Source organism: Phalangium opilio, unplaced genomic scaffold (assembly GCF_054372755.1).
Source record: "Phalangium opilio isolate 3A_F unplaced genomic scaffold, DU_Popi_V2 ptg000217l_1, whole genome shotgun sequence".
Classification (NCBI taxonomy): Eukaryota; Metazoa; Arthropoda; class Arachnida; order Opiliones; family Phalangiidae; genus Phalangium; species Phalangium opilio.
Window position 1 is genome coordinate 12,030,866 of NW_028324218.1, and position 15,997 is coordinate 12,046,862.

The 15,997-nt window shown below is 36.9% G+C and overlaps 1 protein-coding gene across 1 annotated transcript; it reads right to left on the bottom strand.

Moving 5' to 3' along the window:
- Nucleotides 1-1,460: 1,460 nt before the first annotated feature.
- LOC149616332 (RNA-binding protein 28-like) lies at nucleotides 1,461-14,071 on the bottom strand. The gene is made up of 13 exons (XM_089857515.1): nucleotides 13,906-14,071; nucleotides 12,702-12,750; nucleotides 12,505-12,635; nucleotides 12,340-12,419; nucleotides 12,186-12,261; nucleotides 10,282-10,374; nucleotides 9,707-10,207; nucleotides 7,322-7,611; nucleotides 6,754-6,957; nucleotides 5,413-5,718; nucleotides 3,453-3,527; nucleotides 3,091-3,384; nucleotides 1,461-1,698 (listed from the first exon to the last, which is right to left on the bottom strand). Exons 1-13 carry the CDS (start codon nucleotides 14,054-14,056, stop codon nucleotides 1,522-1,524), a joined length of 2,427 nt encoding a protein of 808 aa, XP_089713641.1. The 5' UTR covers nucleotides 14,057-14,071; the 3' UTR covers nucleotides 1,461-1,521.
- Nucleotides 14,072-15,997: the final 1,926 nt, after the last annotated feature.

A 15,997-nucleotide genomic window follows, 5' to 3' on the forward strand; every position in this document is an offset into this window, starting at 1 on the left:
ACACAAAGCCCACATTATTTGCATAACAAGTGCAAAAGTACAGAAGAACCAAATGTCGGCTTCTGCGGAGCGTGCCACGAGAATTTTGTCATGGAGTTACGCGATTGGTCGGAGCTACTAACTTTAAATTATCCATGATATCTTAAACTTGATTTTTAAATAATTCGGTTGTATTTCCTGTATGTTTCACAATGCAGATTGGTCTTATAATTAGTAGAATCAAGAGCCTATAGTTTAAAACTATAGTTTAAACTATAGGCTCTTGGTAGAATAAAGGCGCGTTTTCAATCAAGATTTTTTTGAACAAAAATTAAGCTTTTGCTTCAAAAGTAGCAGCGGAAAGCCGAAGCAAAAAATCTTGGTGTTTTCAAACAAGCTTCAAATTCAGCTTTTCGTCATTTCAGGCTTTAAACCTTCGAGAAGCAGATATCTAAATGAGTTTGATATTTGCTTCTCATTTTCAAGAAGTTATATCAGTATCTCCGAGAGAAGGTATAAGATGCCTTTGTATTCGCGCGCCATAGTCCCAGTCCCCCTTTCAAAATACAAGGGGGGACGTAAAAGGAGGCGCCGGGCTATTTCGCCTCTCCTCAGTCGGAAAATATGACTGTAATTTTCGTCACTCGCGTAGTCGCGCTGACGTGAGTATTCAAGAACCAATGAGATGCTGGTTGTAATTTAGAGACGGGGATTGACTCCGGACCTACGTTTGGACTGGAGATAAAGCTGGAAATCTGGCGAATTTATACCTTCTCTCTGAGATACTAGATATAACTTCTTGCATTTTCTTTAAGCTTTTGCCGCTCAAACAGTTTAGGCGCGTGCTACGGGTTTAGGACTTTTTTTTGAAAAGAAAATGACGTCTACACACATGAAAACACGCCCACTTGTAATTTTTTATTCATTTGAAGCTTGTTTGAAAACGATACGAGTTTCAGCTTTTACGTTTTAATTTTTTTTGAAGATTTTTTATCTTCGAAAGCCCGTCAAAAGTTCCCAAAAAAGCCACAGCGAAAAGCTTGGAAAAAGTTGATTGAAAACGGGCCTTAATCAATAAAATCACTTGGTTTTCCTTTAAGGTTGGTTTGTAGATTGTATTGTAGTGAAACATGACAACCATGAAAAACGGGAGGCACCGCTATAACATATAGCAGTGACCTTGGTTAGTTCTCTCACAAATTTCATAATCCAAGAGTGGTCATCAACTCTCAATACTGCAGTAGACATTTGGCTTAAACCTTTGAAGTTACCGTCTTCAAAACTTGACCTTCTTATTTCTTAATGACATAGCTTAACTAATGTCCTTCACTAAATGTTATCGACCATTTAGGAAAGATTTATGGTACTTAGAGAAAACGAATCATAATGCCCACTAAATCAAATTGCAATTCAGTTGATTTGTGCTTTCTGAAAACCAGAAGTCCTAAGTCAAGAGCTTAAAAAATAAAATCACTACTGTAAACGTTTATGGATGCATTTTATTTAAATAAATAAAAGTTACAATTTATTTTTTAAAATAAGCTATCCATCTTCCTCAAACCACTTTCCTTTGGTTTGCCGTCTGCCTTCAACCATGGTTTTTCTGTATTTAGAAACTAGATTTTGAAAAGCTTTTTCATCTTGAAGCTCCAGCTTTTCATTTTTTGATGTATTTTTATTTCTATTTCTCTTTGACTTCTTTTTTGGTTCAGCAGAATTCTAAAAAAAAAAATATTGCGAAATATAGAAAGATAGGATAAAAATTATTATATCGTTTCACGCAAGCGCGCTTCACAGTAAAGGGAGGTTGAACAAGATTATAACATAAAATACAGTGTGATAGACAACCCACCCCCCCCCCGTCTTATCTAAAGAAACCTAACCAAACCTAACCTAACTAGTTTACCTCATATAGAACTATGGGGAATCAGATTTATGGGTGTATTGCTTATTATCAGCTACTTCCCTAATCAGTAAATTTTCCATTATAAATTTACAAAGCTTAGCACGCTGTGCAGCAGAAAAACGATCTTCAAGGGGCAATAATAGAGCAGCAATTTGCTTTAAAGATCAATCCTGAATTAGACATATCAGTTCCCATGAGAAAAACGCTATTATTAAGGTCGAGCTAAAGCCAACTTGGGAAGGGTAGGGGGAGGGGTTTTTCATATGCGTTTAGTTTCTGCTCATTTCCAAGCAAGTGTTTCAAATAAAAAATTTCAAGACTTTACAAACCGAAAGACAACATTTCAAAGATTACAACAAAATTGTGAAAAACTTTTTTTTTTGAAATTACATTAAGTTAAATGACATTAAATTTGAAGTTACTAATTCCAATATATCTTGTCTTTCCGTCGTTTAAATTGCATAAAATTTTGCATACACGCGCATTTACACCTACGCTAGTGGTTAATCGAGACACTTTTGCAAAATGTCAATTATTTAACTAATTAAAGGTGGAATTCATAAACGTCGGACGCAACGCAATTTAGTACAGGCAAAGGCAGGGCGTCGTGCGCAAACTTACACTTTTTGCGCACAACGCCCTGCCTTTGCCTGTACTAAAATGCGTTGCGTCTGACGTTTATGAATTCCACCTTAAGTCACTAATTAAATTAATTTATTCGCTTAATTAGTTACATTTTGCAAAAGTGTCTCGATTAACCACTAGCGTAGGTGTAAATGCGCGTGTATGCAAAATTGTATGCAATTTAAACGACGGAAAGACAAGATATATTGGAATTAGTAACTTTAAATTTAATGTCATTTAACTTAATGTAATTTCAAAAATAAAAGTTTTTCACAATTTTGTTGTAATCTTTGAAATGTTGTCTTTCGGTTTGTAAAGTCTTGAAATTTTTTAATTGAAACACTTGCTTGGAAATGAGCATATGAACAACCCCTCCCCCCTTCTCAAGTTGGCTTTAGCTCGACCTTAAGTTTCTGATGTGCATTAATAACGCCATAAATATGAGCACACTCTGATTAAAGTAAAACTTGATTCACTTAATTAAGAAATTTGTGCCAAAAGTTCTTCTTGAAATAAACCCAGTTGCGAGGTAGTGGTATAAATTACAAATAGATGAATAAAACTAGTTTCCTTCAACTTACGTCAGTCTCACGAGTGTTCTTTACTTGTACAGCAGCTGATGGATTTTCCATCTTCTTGTTGGTGTTATCTTTCCCACCCTTTTTATTCTTTCTTTTTCTAACCTTAGGGCCAACATGTGTAGGCAAGGTTTTTATATCCTTATTTGAAATGAAACCAGTATAGTTTTCTTTTGTTTCTTCTTTTACATTCCCAGAATTATTGGTCGACTGCTTATTATTCTTATTGCGGAACCTTTTTGAAGGTGGTTCATTACTTATTTCACCTTTAGTAGTTTCATTTGCTGGCCTCTTTTTCTATAAAAAAGAAATGAATTAATTAATTAAAAATATTTAAAAGTATATTGAAGATAAGAGGTATTCACATTGTTCTGCTCTTGTTTTCGTATCTTGGCATTTAAAACCGTTTTGTTTTCAATTGAAAATTCGACAATGGGTCTCTACATTATGAATAAATTAATTTAATAAGATCATGATCAGGATGTTTCAAAAAGTGTGGTAAGACGGAAGTAGATTACAGTGAGTTCCATAAGCGATTTTGAGTTGAAATTGTTCTTTAAAATTTTTCCTTAAGCAGGGTTCATACGAAATTTCCAAACCCAATTTCCCTGATATTTCCAGGTTTTCCAGAGTACTTCTTATAAATTTCCAGGTGCATTTTTTTGCATTGGAGGAGTGTTATACCAGACTATACCTACAACCACATTTTATAGGCTCATGCCTCTGTGGTTGCCAGTAGCTTTAGTTACGAAATAAATATTATATGTTTACCATTCTTTGTTAGGTTATAATAGACAGTACCAAAATACAGAATTCCATACACCAGGGCTGAAACTCACTCAAACGCTCAATTTTAGTTGAATAAGTGACTAATTAATTTAGAAATAGTAAGCAAAAAGTGACTAAATAGGGGCAAATTAAGCCGAATTAAGCTATAAAAAAGGGCCACTTGAAATGAAATGTTTTCAGAGATGACCGATTTAAAAGATATTTTGAAGGTCAGTGTCGTAATTTAGCCCAATCTATGGTCTTAGATATTTCCAGTCAAAGGAAAGGTCACCTCATAAAAGGTCTACGGCGAAATTCAATTACAGAATTCAAAGCAATTGATGCCGTTTTAAATCATAAACAAAACATTCATTTGAACTGGATTAATTTTAAATAATAAGTTAAACATTTGCTGAGCGAGCGAAGCGAGCTCCACGGTTTTTGGGTTTGATCAACTGTGATCTCGCTATTTTTGCCTTTAAACCGTCATAAGACGATTTGTTTCGTGCACCAAATTAGATTATGGGTGTATTTTTTCACTTTATTTAATTTCCCTGATTTTTTGGAAAAAAAATTAATTTTCCCTGATTTTTCGAAGAAATTTTCATTTTCCCTGATATTTCCCTGATTTTTTTCCTCTACACCAATTTCCCTGATATTTCCAGGTTTTCCCGGTTTTCCATGTTCGTATGAACCCTGTTAAGGGCAACAGTTTAAAAGTTATGATGATTTTGGTGGTATTTGAAATACTTCAGAGTCCCGTGACTGAGGAAAGGCGCGGTTCAAAGAAACCAGAGAGAATTTATAATAGGGAGTAGAAGCTCTTGCCCTTGACAGTGCTAAATACAATGTAGCTCAAACAAGTAGGCTGCGACGCTAAAACTGGCCAGCTAAATTGCTGGTCACATGAAACTCCTTTAATTTTAAAGTTTGCCCTCAATCACTGTTGGTTGTACAATTACCCAATAAGGGTTTGTGATTTCGAGTGCGACTGGCGCCATGAGGAGTTATTTTAAGTCAGATGTTTCCCTTTCCCTAAAAAAGTAGTGTCCATCTCCACTAGAGACCCTCCCGCAACATTCTAGACCCACCCTAGAGGGAGGGGCCACAAAAATAGTACTGGAAATAGACCTGGCCAGTTTTGTTGACACGTGATTTTTGAGCTACATAATCTTCCTCAGTTTCCACTCCCTATTATAAATTCTCTCTGAAGAAACTTTATTCGTTTTATTTTGAAAACGAACACTTCAGGGAATTGACACTGCAATTTCGCGAAAAAGAAGGACTAGGTGTCCAGTTCCATTCCACTGAAGTATGTGTATCTTGGCATCACGTGGTGTCTATGACGTGTTTCAAAAACATTTTACCTACCCACCAGTGCCTTCTTTACAGTCCATTTAAATTTAAGTATGAAACTAAAACTAAGGGATCATCCATAAAGCACTCTAATTATAAATTGTAAACAGTGGCCCTTAGGGCATATTGTCACAGAACACTTTCGACTCAGTATCGCCCATGGAACCGACTGCCTTAAAACTTTCTCTCTAAGCACTTTACCTTTTTAGCTGTAAATATATCTGGATTGTTGTTTAGGTGTCTAAGAGCAGCAAGTGCGTGTTCATGCTCCGTAAATGTGACAAAACCAAAACCTTTCGATGGACTCTTTCCTTCAGAATCAACTTGTTTGAGATTTTTCATGACACGAGCCTCGGTTATTTTACACCCTTGTATATTTGCGGAGTGAAGAAACAACTGTCTTAGCTCTTTATCGTCAATGTTAGGTGGTAGATTGTGTATAACCAATCTTGTCCTAGATACAAAAAAGTGCAAATTCCGCAGCATTCGTTTTTTCTTCACTTCAAGCTAAAAAAATCAGGAAATACCAGTTTGTATTCAAACTTTAATAGAGTTTTTAGCCAAGAAATACGAGTCCCTATCTCTTTGCAAATGAGAAAAAAAACAAAAAAAAAAAACACCATCTTAAGATTATAAGCCTCCTCAAAGAATCTAGCCATAATGCCCTCGCCATCTTTGGTTTTAGAATCCAACTGAACTCCTCAAAAATGTTCATAATTTTAGTGAACATCATCTCACATGCACACAAGAAATACAAAATGGAATAGGCGGAGCCTCCGAGATATCTAATCCCATGCATGTAGCGAAGCGAGAATAATTTTTTGACTAATTTAGTTCGCCGTGTTTTCCCGCTTGGTGGCGCTATCAGCACCGTAAAATAAACAAGTTAAGCCTCATGACCTCGTCGACTGCTACAATATTAGGGCAAGGTATAGACGTAGAGCGGTGAAGCCGAGGTCGCGGATAGTTAAAAAATGTTTTTGAAAATTTCCGAAGAAGTAAAGGATAAAAATGTTAAGGTTAAAAAATGAAAGGTTTTGAAGGGGTAAAAAATCCTCTAATGGTATTGAAAACTGTGAATTAGCAACTTCAAGAAGTCTTGTTTTACTAAAAAAACAATCTCACAATTACTTTTTTGTCCATACAATCTAACCAATAGATTCAATAAAAAGTGAATAGCCCCTAAAAATTACGTTAATTAACTTAATTTAAAGGTGAAACCTTTCTCTTTCATAAAAGTTTTATAATTGGCCCCTAAAATGTCTTCGATAATTTATGGAAGACCCCGGTCGCAACGGTCATAAAAGCGCCACCTCGTACACACAAAGGGTAAAAATATTTCCTCTATGAAACTGGATATTTCCCCACGTAAAAATCGACACGCATGCGCCTAGATATCTCAGAGGCTCCGGAATAGGTCACTCCTTTAGGTAGGTGAGAAATTACGTGGTGATGCTACCATCACACTCTTAATGCCCCCCCCCCTACTAACTGCTACAATTTCTCTCTATAGTGGTGCTGTAGTGTTATATTCAATATAACCTGTATTCTTTTCGCCATATCGGCCTTTGATACATCTTTTGCGGCAAGAGATCCTTCACGTATCAGTCCTTCTCTGGCCAAGTATAAATTTCGTTTATCCTTTGATTGCTTTTCCTGACTCTTTGTCTTGACTTTTGCTTTGACATCATCTTTGCTCAATGCTTCTGAGGCGTATATCCGCCTTCCATCTAGTACTAAACCAACCTAAAACAGTATTTAACCAAAATTAACTATCACAGGGTTCGTACGAAATTTTTACATTGAAAATCCCTGACTTTTCCAGGTTATCCCTGACCAAACGTTGCCTACATCCCTGACCATTTTAAGGTGTTTACCAGAGCCCACTTCATAATTACACCTGTCTCATATTTAGCATTGCATGAAGAATGGTTTGATATGCCAAACGAAATCCCTGACATATCCCTGACTTTTTTAGGAAAATGTTTTAAATCCCTGACTTATCCCTGACTTTTTCCCCTAGTTTTCATATCCCTGACTTATCCAGGTTATCCAGGTTCCGTACGAACCCTGTATCAATCTCTTACATCAGCAAAAGTAAAGAACATACCTCAGATTCTTCATCCGCTGATTCAAGACATTTCTGTGCTGATTCTATTTTCTTGAACCTAACAAACCCTGTGCCTTTTGGATGGTCAGTTTCAGGGTCTAGGCATAAGAGGGCGTAAGTAACATCACCAAACTGCTCCATACATTCCCGGAAACTTTCCTCATCAGCCATGAAAGGAATGTTTCGTATGAATAATGTACGACCATCATTAGGAGCGTGTGTTTTCTTAGCGGGTTTTTGATTTTTATCAAACTGATTTTCAGATTCAGAGTTATCTTCAGAATCGTCATCTGAAAAACCATGCAAGCAATTCTTTATTTTTGAAGTTAAGTGAATGACTAATGATTGGATGGTGTGAATTTTGCACACACATAGGTGCTTCCATGAATTTATTTATTAACATGGGCTGCGTTCAGTAACACTAATCAGGAAAAACATCGATGTTTGGGAAAATGAAATCGGTGTTCTTTTGACGTCATGATGACGTTGCAGTTGTTGAACGACACAATTTTGTGTAATCGATGCTTTTCAAAATGGCGACGATATTATGATAACGTTACTACAGAGGCTTAAATAATAAATCCGAAATATTTACAAAGATATTGTACTTCAATTTATCAATTAAATCAAAATTCTGTCAGAATCCATTTTTTACCGAAATTATATATTGCTTTTTAGTATTATTATCGATACGGATAATATTTGTCAATTCTACATTATTTTAATTGTCGCGGCGCAAAATGACGAAATTTACGTCATGAATCCGATGCTCATCAAAAAAACCTCCTCTCACAGCCGATTTTTCTGATGGGCATCCGATAAGCATCATGACGTCACGCCCAAAGACGCGAAAAACCGTTCAGTAAGACATCGATGTCATCTTTTAGTCATCGATGTTTTTGATGCCGGTTACTGAACGCAGCCATGAATATATATGTGTATCATTAGCCTTTCTATCATGTTATTCAGGGATGGGAGGGACCTTTCTATTACATACGCGTTTAACGTCATCGCGGTAGCCAATCAAAATCGAGACACCTGGAAGTTCCAACAGCAGACGACCAGTTTAACAAAATTGTATGAGGGATACAATTTTCGGTTAGGTTCACCAAACTGCGTCAACTGAATATTAAAAATGATCGCCAATACGTGAATAAATATCTCAACACGATGTCCGAAAGTGATAGTGATCTTTTAAAGGAAATTATATTAAGTGCCTGCAATGTTTTTCCTAATCTGAAACTGAAAACTGTTGGTAAAGTGCTAAGCCTTGGCCATTATGAAAATTAATGTAAGGGTTGAAAGTAAACTACTAACATTTTAAATCGTGAGAATTGATGATGCTGGTTTTTCCCTGCTGTTGGAGTTAAATTAATGCGGTAGTTGATCAATTTACAAGCATAATTAGCCTTCCGCGTGACAAGAGCTTTAGCTTTAAAAACAAACCGCCGGAAATTCTCTGACGTCATGCAAACTAAGCCCCTCCCATCCCTGAATATGTAGTTTAACTAGTCAATGCAGATATATATATTCATGTTAATAAATAAATTCATGGTGCTTCTAAATGAGCGCCAAATTGAAATACATGAAAAATCTTTGTAATAAAAACTCAAAGAGAAAGTATCATTCAAACATTTAATTTCCCTGACTTCAAGACTCCATTTAAAATTTATTGGACTTCTAGAGCCCATTTATAATTTCCCTGACATCTATCATGGACGAAATAATACTGAAGGACTAAAAATACTTGTTAATTCGCCTTCTAGCGGGAGATTGTAGCAAAGCGGATAGTGGGGGGCTTATGGGGGAATAAACGTTCTAAAGAGGGAAGCAGCTTACGTCTTATTTTGTCTAGATGGCGCTAGCTTTTTCCGGGATTTGACTCAGTATTTTGGGGCTGAAAAGGAGGAAGTAAGCTTAACATTGGTTGTTTAGTCGCTTAGTATGGGGCTCTATGGGCTGCCATCGGTCCTTCAGTATTATTTCGTCCATGCATCTAGAGCCCATTTACAATTTCCCCGACTTCAAGAGCCCATTTACAATTTCCCCGACTTCAAGAGCCCATTTACAATTTCCCCGACTTCATGAGCCCATTTACAATTTCCCTGACTTCAAGAGCCCATTTACAATTTCCCTGACTTCGAATCAAGAGCCCATTCACAATTTCCCGGACTTCAAGAGCCCATTTACAATTTCCCAGCCTTTCCACATGATGCATAAACCATTTACAAGAGCAGAGGAAGAGGGATATGAGCACCAACAGTTCAATCGCCCAACTTGAGTCATTGATTTGAAATCTACCAGAGGTTTCAACATAAAACAAATATCTCCCAGCTCCGGAACCCCAATAACCCTGTCTCTATCTTGTTAAAACTATATACATACCATTTTCATCTTCACTTTGACCTTCTTCATCACGATCTTGCGTCTCATTGTCATCATCATCATCATCCTCTGAGTCCCGAGATTCATCATCATCATCATCACTACTCATATCAAACCATCTCGAATCTCCATCTTTGACAACATCTTGTTTTGAACCAAGAGTATCATTTGCAGCAGTTTCATCTTCAGACTCTGAATCATCCTTCTGCCTTTTCTTTGCCGGAGAAACTTTTAATTTTTTTCTGCCATTTTCTTTCTCATCCTGTTCCTCTTCACTGTCATCATCTTCAGAAACATCGTCATCATCATCTTCTGAATCCTTATCGTCATCGTCTTCAGACTCTTTATCCTCATCTTCATCTTCTTCAGAATCATCATCCTCAGAACCTTCATCTCCATCGGGTATTTTTTTCAAAGGACTGCCTTTAGCGGCACCGGATTGCGCTTGGTTTTCTTGATATTTATTTTTAGGCAGAGCAAAATCAATTGCAACAGGTCTTCCTATTAATTAATTAATTAATTAAGGAGATAGTTAAACTTAAGTTAATTAAGACTTATATCAATTAAGCTTTTACCCTTAATTTTCTTCAGATTAAGTGATTTAATGGCTTTTATGGCACTTTTTGTGTCTTTAAACTGAATGAAACCAAAACCACGTTTCCTACCATCTAAAAGAAATACAGAAATATATAACATAAAATAGAACGTTAACAAGCGCCATCACGTAACAGTTATAGGGACTAATGAGTTCAACATAGTTCAAAAGGAATTAAAATGGTTTGGACCAGGGGTGTGCAGGCAGAGAGAATTTATAATAGGGAGTGGAAACTGAGGAATATTTATGTAACCACGCTTGCGATATTCGTAAACTCGCCCCACGTGGCCATAAAAGCCTTGGCTACTACTAAGAATAACTACACTGGTTCCTTAGGTTAATTCATACTTTATGAAACTAAATTAATTAATAAATGATAATTAAATACCGACTTGTATTTATTACAACTAAAGAATTAAATAATAATTACTAATTACGATGAAGTCCAATAATAGGGCAAAGCCCTTCGCTCGAGTGAACTACTACACCTTAGTAGTAAAGAAAGACTGACTTAATAGTGATAAGCAGTCGATGCTTATATAGTACGGGAAAGGTCAGAGGTAAGACTGGGTGTTAATCCTCTATGTAACCTTACACCCCTGGAGTAGAAACTCAGGAGGTCCCTTAATTAATACGGAAGGTTACATCATGTAGCTCAAAAATCAAGTGATCAACAAAACTGGCCAGGTCTATTTCCGGTACTATTTTTTGTAGCCCCTCCCTCTAGGGTGGGTCTAGAATGTTGCGGGAGGGTCTACAGGAGATGGACACTACCTTTTTTAGGGAAACGGAAACGTCTGACTTAAAATAACTCCAAATGGCGCCAGTCGCACTCATGTCACCGGAAATTTACCTGGCCAGTTTTAGCGTCGCAGCCTACTTGTTTGAGCTACATTGAATTTAGCACTGTCAAGGGCAAGAGCTTCCACTCCCTATTATAAATTCTCTCTGGTGCAGGTACCCGACCCGCTATCAGAAACATATTTTTTAGGACCTGAATGGGGCCCCGAGTCCCAATTTTAAGCCTTTGCCAATACAAGCCAAGTCTGACAAAACCCCTACAGGTCCAAGTTCATGACGTTACTGCACATGTTTTAATACTTCTGCCTTTCATAATTAAATAATTTAATTATCATTTTTTAATGAATTACACTATGGGCTAATGGCTCAGCTTTGAAATCTAGCTTTTAATCGGACTGTAAGGAAAAACAAAGACCCGAATTGGACCCGAAAGCAAATTTTGGGGATTTTGCAAGACCCGAGGACCCAACGGGTAATTGAAAATTGGACCTGATACCCGTGGGTAAAATTTTCTATTACCCGAAGTTTACCTGACACCCAAAGATCTGGACCCGCACAGCCCTGATTTTGACTAATAACAAAAACACATTCTATCAGTGGTGTGCGAGTCCCGTTTTTTCGGTTTCGAGCCGAGTCCGAGTATCGAAACTAATTTCTTATCGAGTATCGAGCCGAGTCTCAAAAATACTTTCGAGTATCGAGTATTTAGATAGGTCAAATTTTGGTTCTTTCCAGTAATTATCGAGTCTCAAATATTGACTTGTCAAGTAGCAATTTTGTAAATTTCTTGAAAATAACGAAGATTTTCAATTATCTAATATCGAACTAGTTCAAAAAGATTGTTAGTGATCAATTAAATATTGAACAATTGATTTTCAAAATAAATGATCATGAACTCATCGTCTGCTATAGTTGTAAGCCTCGGAATCGAGTATTTGTCGAGTATTTAAGATGTTAAAAAGCTACTCGAATCTGTCTCGAGTATCTCAATGTGTTGTTATCGAGTATCGAGTCGAGTACTCGGCTCGGTACTCGAACTTAACGAGTACTCGCACACCCCTGCATTCTATAGCATTTATATACCTGGGTTAGTTGGTATTTTAACTTCAGCTAATTCGCCAAATACTGAACACTCCTTTTTAAGATCATCCTCTGTTACCTAATAATTTTTCAATAAATTATGAAATTTTCAGTTCATTTTAATTAATGTGGCTTGAACAATTTTTTTTTTACTAACTTTGAATGAAAGATTGCGAATGATTAATCTGGGTTTCTTTTGCTGCCATTTCTTTTTCAAGTTACGTTTTTCTTTCACATCTAATAACGAACAACAGAAAGAGATTAAATCACCTATTGTAGGAATTTTAAAGATTATCATTTCAAAATTAATTAAATAGTTTACCTAAGCCCTTGGGTTTCTCACCGTCTCCATTTTCTTTAGGAACTTTCTTCGCTCGTCTCTCACAAACTTTTACGTTTAATTTACTACCGCTCAACTGAAGGGGAGTTTTCAAGGCTGCTTCAGCATCTTCTCTGAAATTTAAACTTTATTTTAATACATTCACAATTAACGTAATCATATAAAAGTATTCAACATACTTCACTGCAAATGTGACATAAGCAATCCTTTTTTCTGCATCCAAATCATCTAAGTAAGTGAAAAATTAGGTAAGTTAACAGGGTTCATACAAAATCTGGAAAATCAATTTCCCTGATATTTCCAGGTGTAAGAGCCCCTAATTTTATAGAGTATGCTAATAACACTACAAACATGGCCTTGAGAGAACTCAGAGCCTCAGAGGGAACGCGAGTACCGCTGGAGCCATCTCTATGGCTGGAAATTATTATAATTAAATTATACTGAAATTATTTTTCTTTCGGCTACCTCGATCGAAAATAAACTGGATTGGGCGAAAAGTACACTATCCTCGTAAATTTCCCTGACATTTACTATTAATTTGAAATTTCCCTTATTTTTCCCTGACGTTTGACGCAAAAATCAATTTCCCTGATATTTCCCGGTTTTCCAGGCTTGTATGAACCCTGGTTAAGATCTAAAGGTTTTTCAGATTAGCAATAGAGAAAATTACTAGGGTCAGTACTTTGAAATATGTGACAACTTGGCTAAAAGACAGCAACCTTACCCCCACTGTACCTAACCAACTAAAGCCCATTTCAAAACTAACCTAACCACGTCTAAACAACACATTAAATACGTGGGGGCAATTGCCACCTTGTCCCAGCTAACTTATTAGTGTCGATCATTATGAAAATGCGCTAACTTAAAAATCAAAATGCACTCTGACTCTAGAATAACCAACAAATCTTACGGAGGGGAATGAACTTAGCCTTCGTAATTTTGTAATAGAGAATACCATTTCCCCCGGAGGATAATATCACTAAGGTAAGATATAGAGCATTATGATGTTACCATATGTAGGAAATAAATTACTACATTGATGAACATAAGATTGCGCAATAGAAAACAGATGCGCCCTGTTCAAAATAATTCTAAAGGACACCTTAGTGGCAGACAATTCCTTCAAAAAGGTGGTTATTGCCTGGCGTATGGCCGTGCAGCTATAACTGTACTTGTTGCCTGAAAGGGCTTAAATAATTACCAATATCACCAGCCAGGTAAAGCCCAATAGTGCATTTTTCTATAGTAACCTTGGGTAAAGCCCAGGTTACCAAGTTTACCAACACATGAGTACAAACTTCAACGCACATGTGCCTCTAAGCCTTGGCTTAATATCTTAATAATAGCGAAAACACATGAAAGGGCATAGAAATTTGACATTACTTTTATTGGAAACTACGAAACACTTTTTTAAAGGTCCAATATCTTCAAAAACAGCTTCAACTTCTTCATTTGTAACGTTTCTAGGAATATTGTTTACAAAAACCGTACACGTCTCTGCTCCAATGGCGGGCGCCATTTTACGTTTGACCATGGATGAATGATACAAGCGCCGACGGGAGCGGCATCATTCGTTATTTTATTTCTCCTTCTTTTAGCTCCAAAAGTTATTTTCCATGGAGTAATTTTATAGAGGGAAAATTAAGGGTCCAAATTGAATTCTACTTTATTGGCAAGATTTATCTAAAGTTTCCAGTTATAGAATTTTAAGGGAGTGTATTCAGATTACAGGCTAGGAAATAAGACAAATTTACCGGTCAAAAACCAGTTTATTAATAGCTTGGACCACTTTTTTTATTCAAAACGCGAGGGTCACTGGTCCCAATGACTAGTTGATTAATTCCTACTTTTATGAAAAATTGATATGGGGACCTCTTTAATTATTTTCATTTTAACATAAATTTCGACTCCAGGAGTCCAGTTGTGTATACAACCCTAAGCCGAGAGAGATTTTTTTAGAAGAGAGAACGACCACAAGTCTTGGGACCAGTTGAAAAATAAATTGGGGAAGGGTCACTGGTCCCGGGACCAGTTTCATATTTAAGACATCAGGGGTCACTGGTCCGGAGGACTAGTTCAGAAATAAACCTTATTTCCAAGCCTGATTCAGAAACAAGAAAGTACCATGGACAAATAATGGGCGCCAGGAAATTTATTTTCACTCTACAGGATAGGCAACTCCCTATCTTGGACGACAGCTTATTCTGTATATACTCTGTTACAACACGGGTTGTCAGCACGCGAAAACCTAGGTCTCTATGTAAGGGACCTGCTGTCAAGGGACCAAAACTTCAGGATCTTCAGGATTTAAAATATCCGCGAGTTTTTTAGCTCTAGGCCCTAGTTTCAAATACGTGTGAAATTGCCTACAGCCATGAATTTATTTATTAACAAATAAATTAATAAATAAATTAATAAATAAATTCATGCTACAGCCAATACACATATTTGAAACTAAGGTCTAGAGGTCCGTGCACTCGAGCTTAAGAGCTCGCGGATATTTTAAATCCTCAAGTTTTTGTCTCTTGTCAGCACGCACAAACTCAAGTTGCATAGAGCCCTAGCTTTGCGCGTGCTGACAACCGATGTTGTAACAGAGCGTTGCCTACGTTAATCAAGGCCTGTGCGCCGCGCCGATTTTTATTTTCCGTTTGGCAATTTAAGTTGCCAAATTCACTCACCTGAGGCGCTATTAGCTGGACCGAAATAATTTGAAATGTTCATTTTCTTGCGCTTGGAATTTGAAATGTTCAATTTCTCGCGCTTGGAATTTGAAATACTCATTTTCGAGCGCGTTTCGGTCCAGCTATCAATGAAATCTAGCGGTAAAATAGGGAGAAAATAAGAAGTCGCGTTTCTTAAAAGTCGCTCCCTTCGAAACTACCGCGCACAGGCCTTGATTAACGTAGGCAACGAACAGAGCATACAAGCTGTCGTTCAAGATGGGGAGTTGCCTATCCTATATTGTGAAAACAAATTTCCTCACGCGCATTCTTTATCCATGAAAGTACCATATTATCGCAAAAAAACCATCAATGAACTAAAATTTGCACTATATCATGTAGTATCAGAAGTAAATATCACTATTTACTTCTGGTAGTATTATATAGTAATAACCATTAAACCTATGGTCTATGGTTCAAGAACACACTGTTTATATTTTATTATAGGAAGCTAACAACTGGCTAGGGGGAAGAGATAGTCTGACGTCACGCAGCCCCTGTCTGGTTGGGATTTTTGCACGTAGAATACTATTTCCAACCGTTAGGGGGGATGAAACTCCAGTAAGAGATAGAAGGGTGTGACGTTTCAGGGCAGAACTGTTAGCTCCCTATTCAGTAACTAGATTTCCTTAAATCTCTTTCTCAAATTCTCTGTCACCGATTATGTATTACTGCTAATCACTTTAGCACTGCCAATCCCGTTGTTGACCGCTTTCGCTTAGTGATTGGCCCCTCTCACCAACTATTATCAC

Excerpts from the sequence above, each read along its gene's own strand:
- LOC149616332 (XM_089857515.1), bottom strand. The coding sequence starts at position 14,056 with ATGGTCAAACGTAAAATGGCGCCCGCCATTGGAGCAGAGACGTGTACG. Across the intron at positions 10,208-10,281 it reads TAATCTGAAGAAAATTAAGG|GAAGACCTGTTGCAATTGAT; the intron begins GTAAAAGCTTAA and ends ATTAATTAATAG. Across the intron at positions 5,719-6,753 it reads ATATGGCGAAAAGAATACAG|CTTGAAGTGAAGAAAAAACG; the intron begins GTTATATTGAAT and ends TGATTTTTTTAG.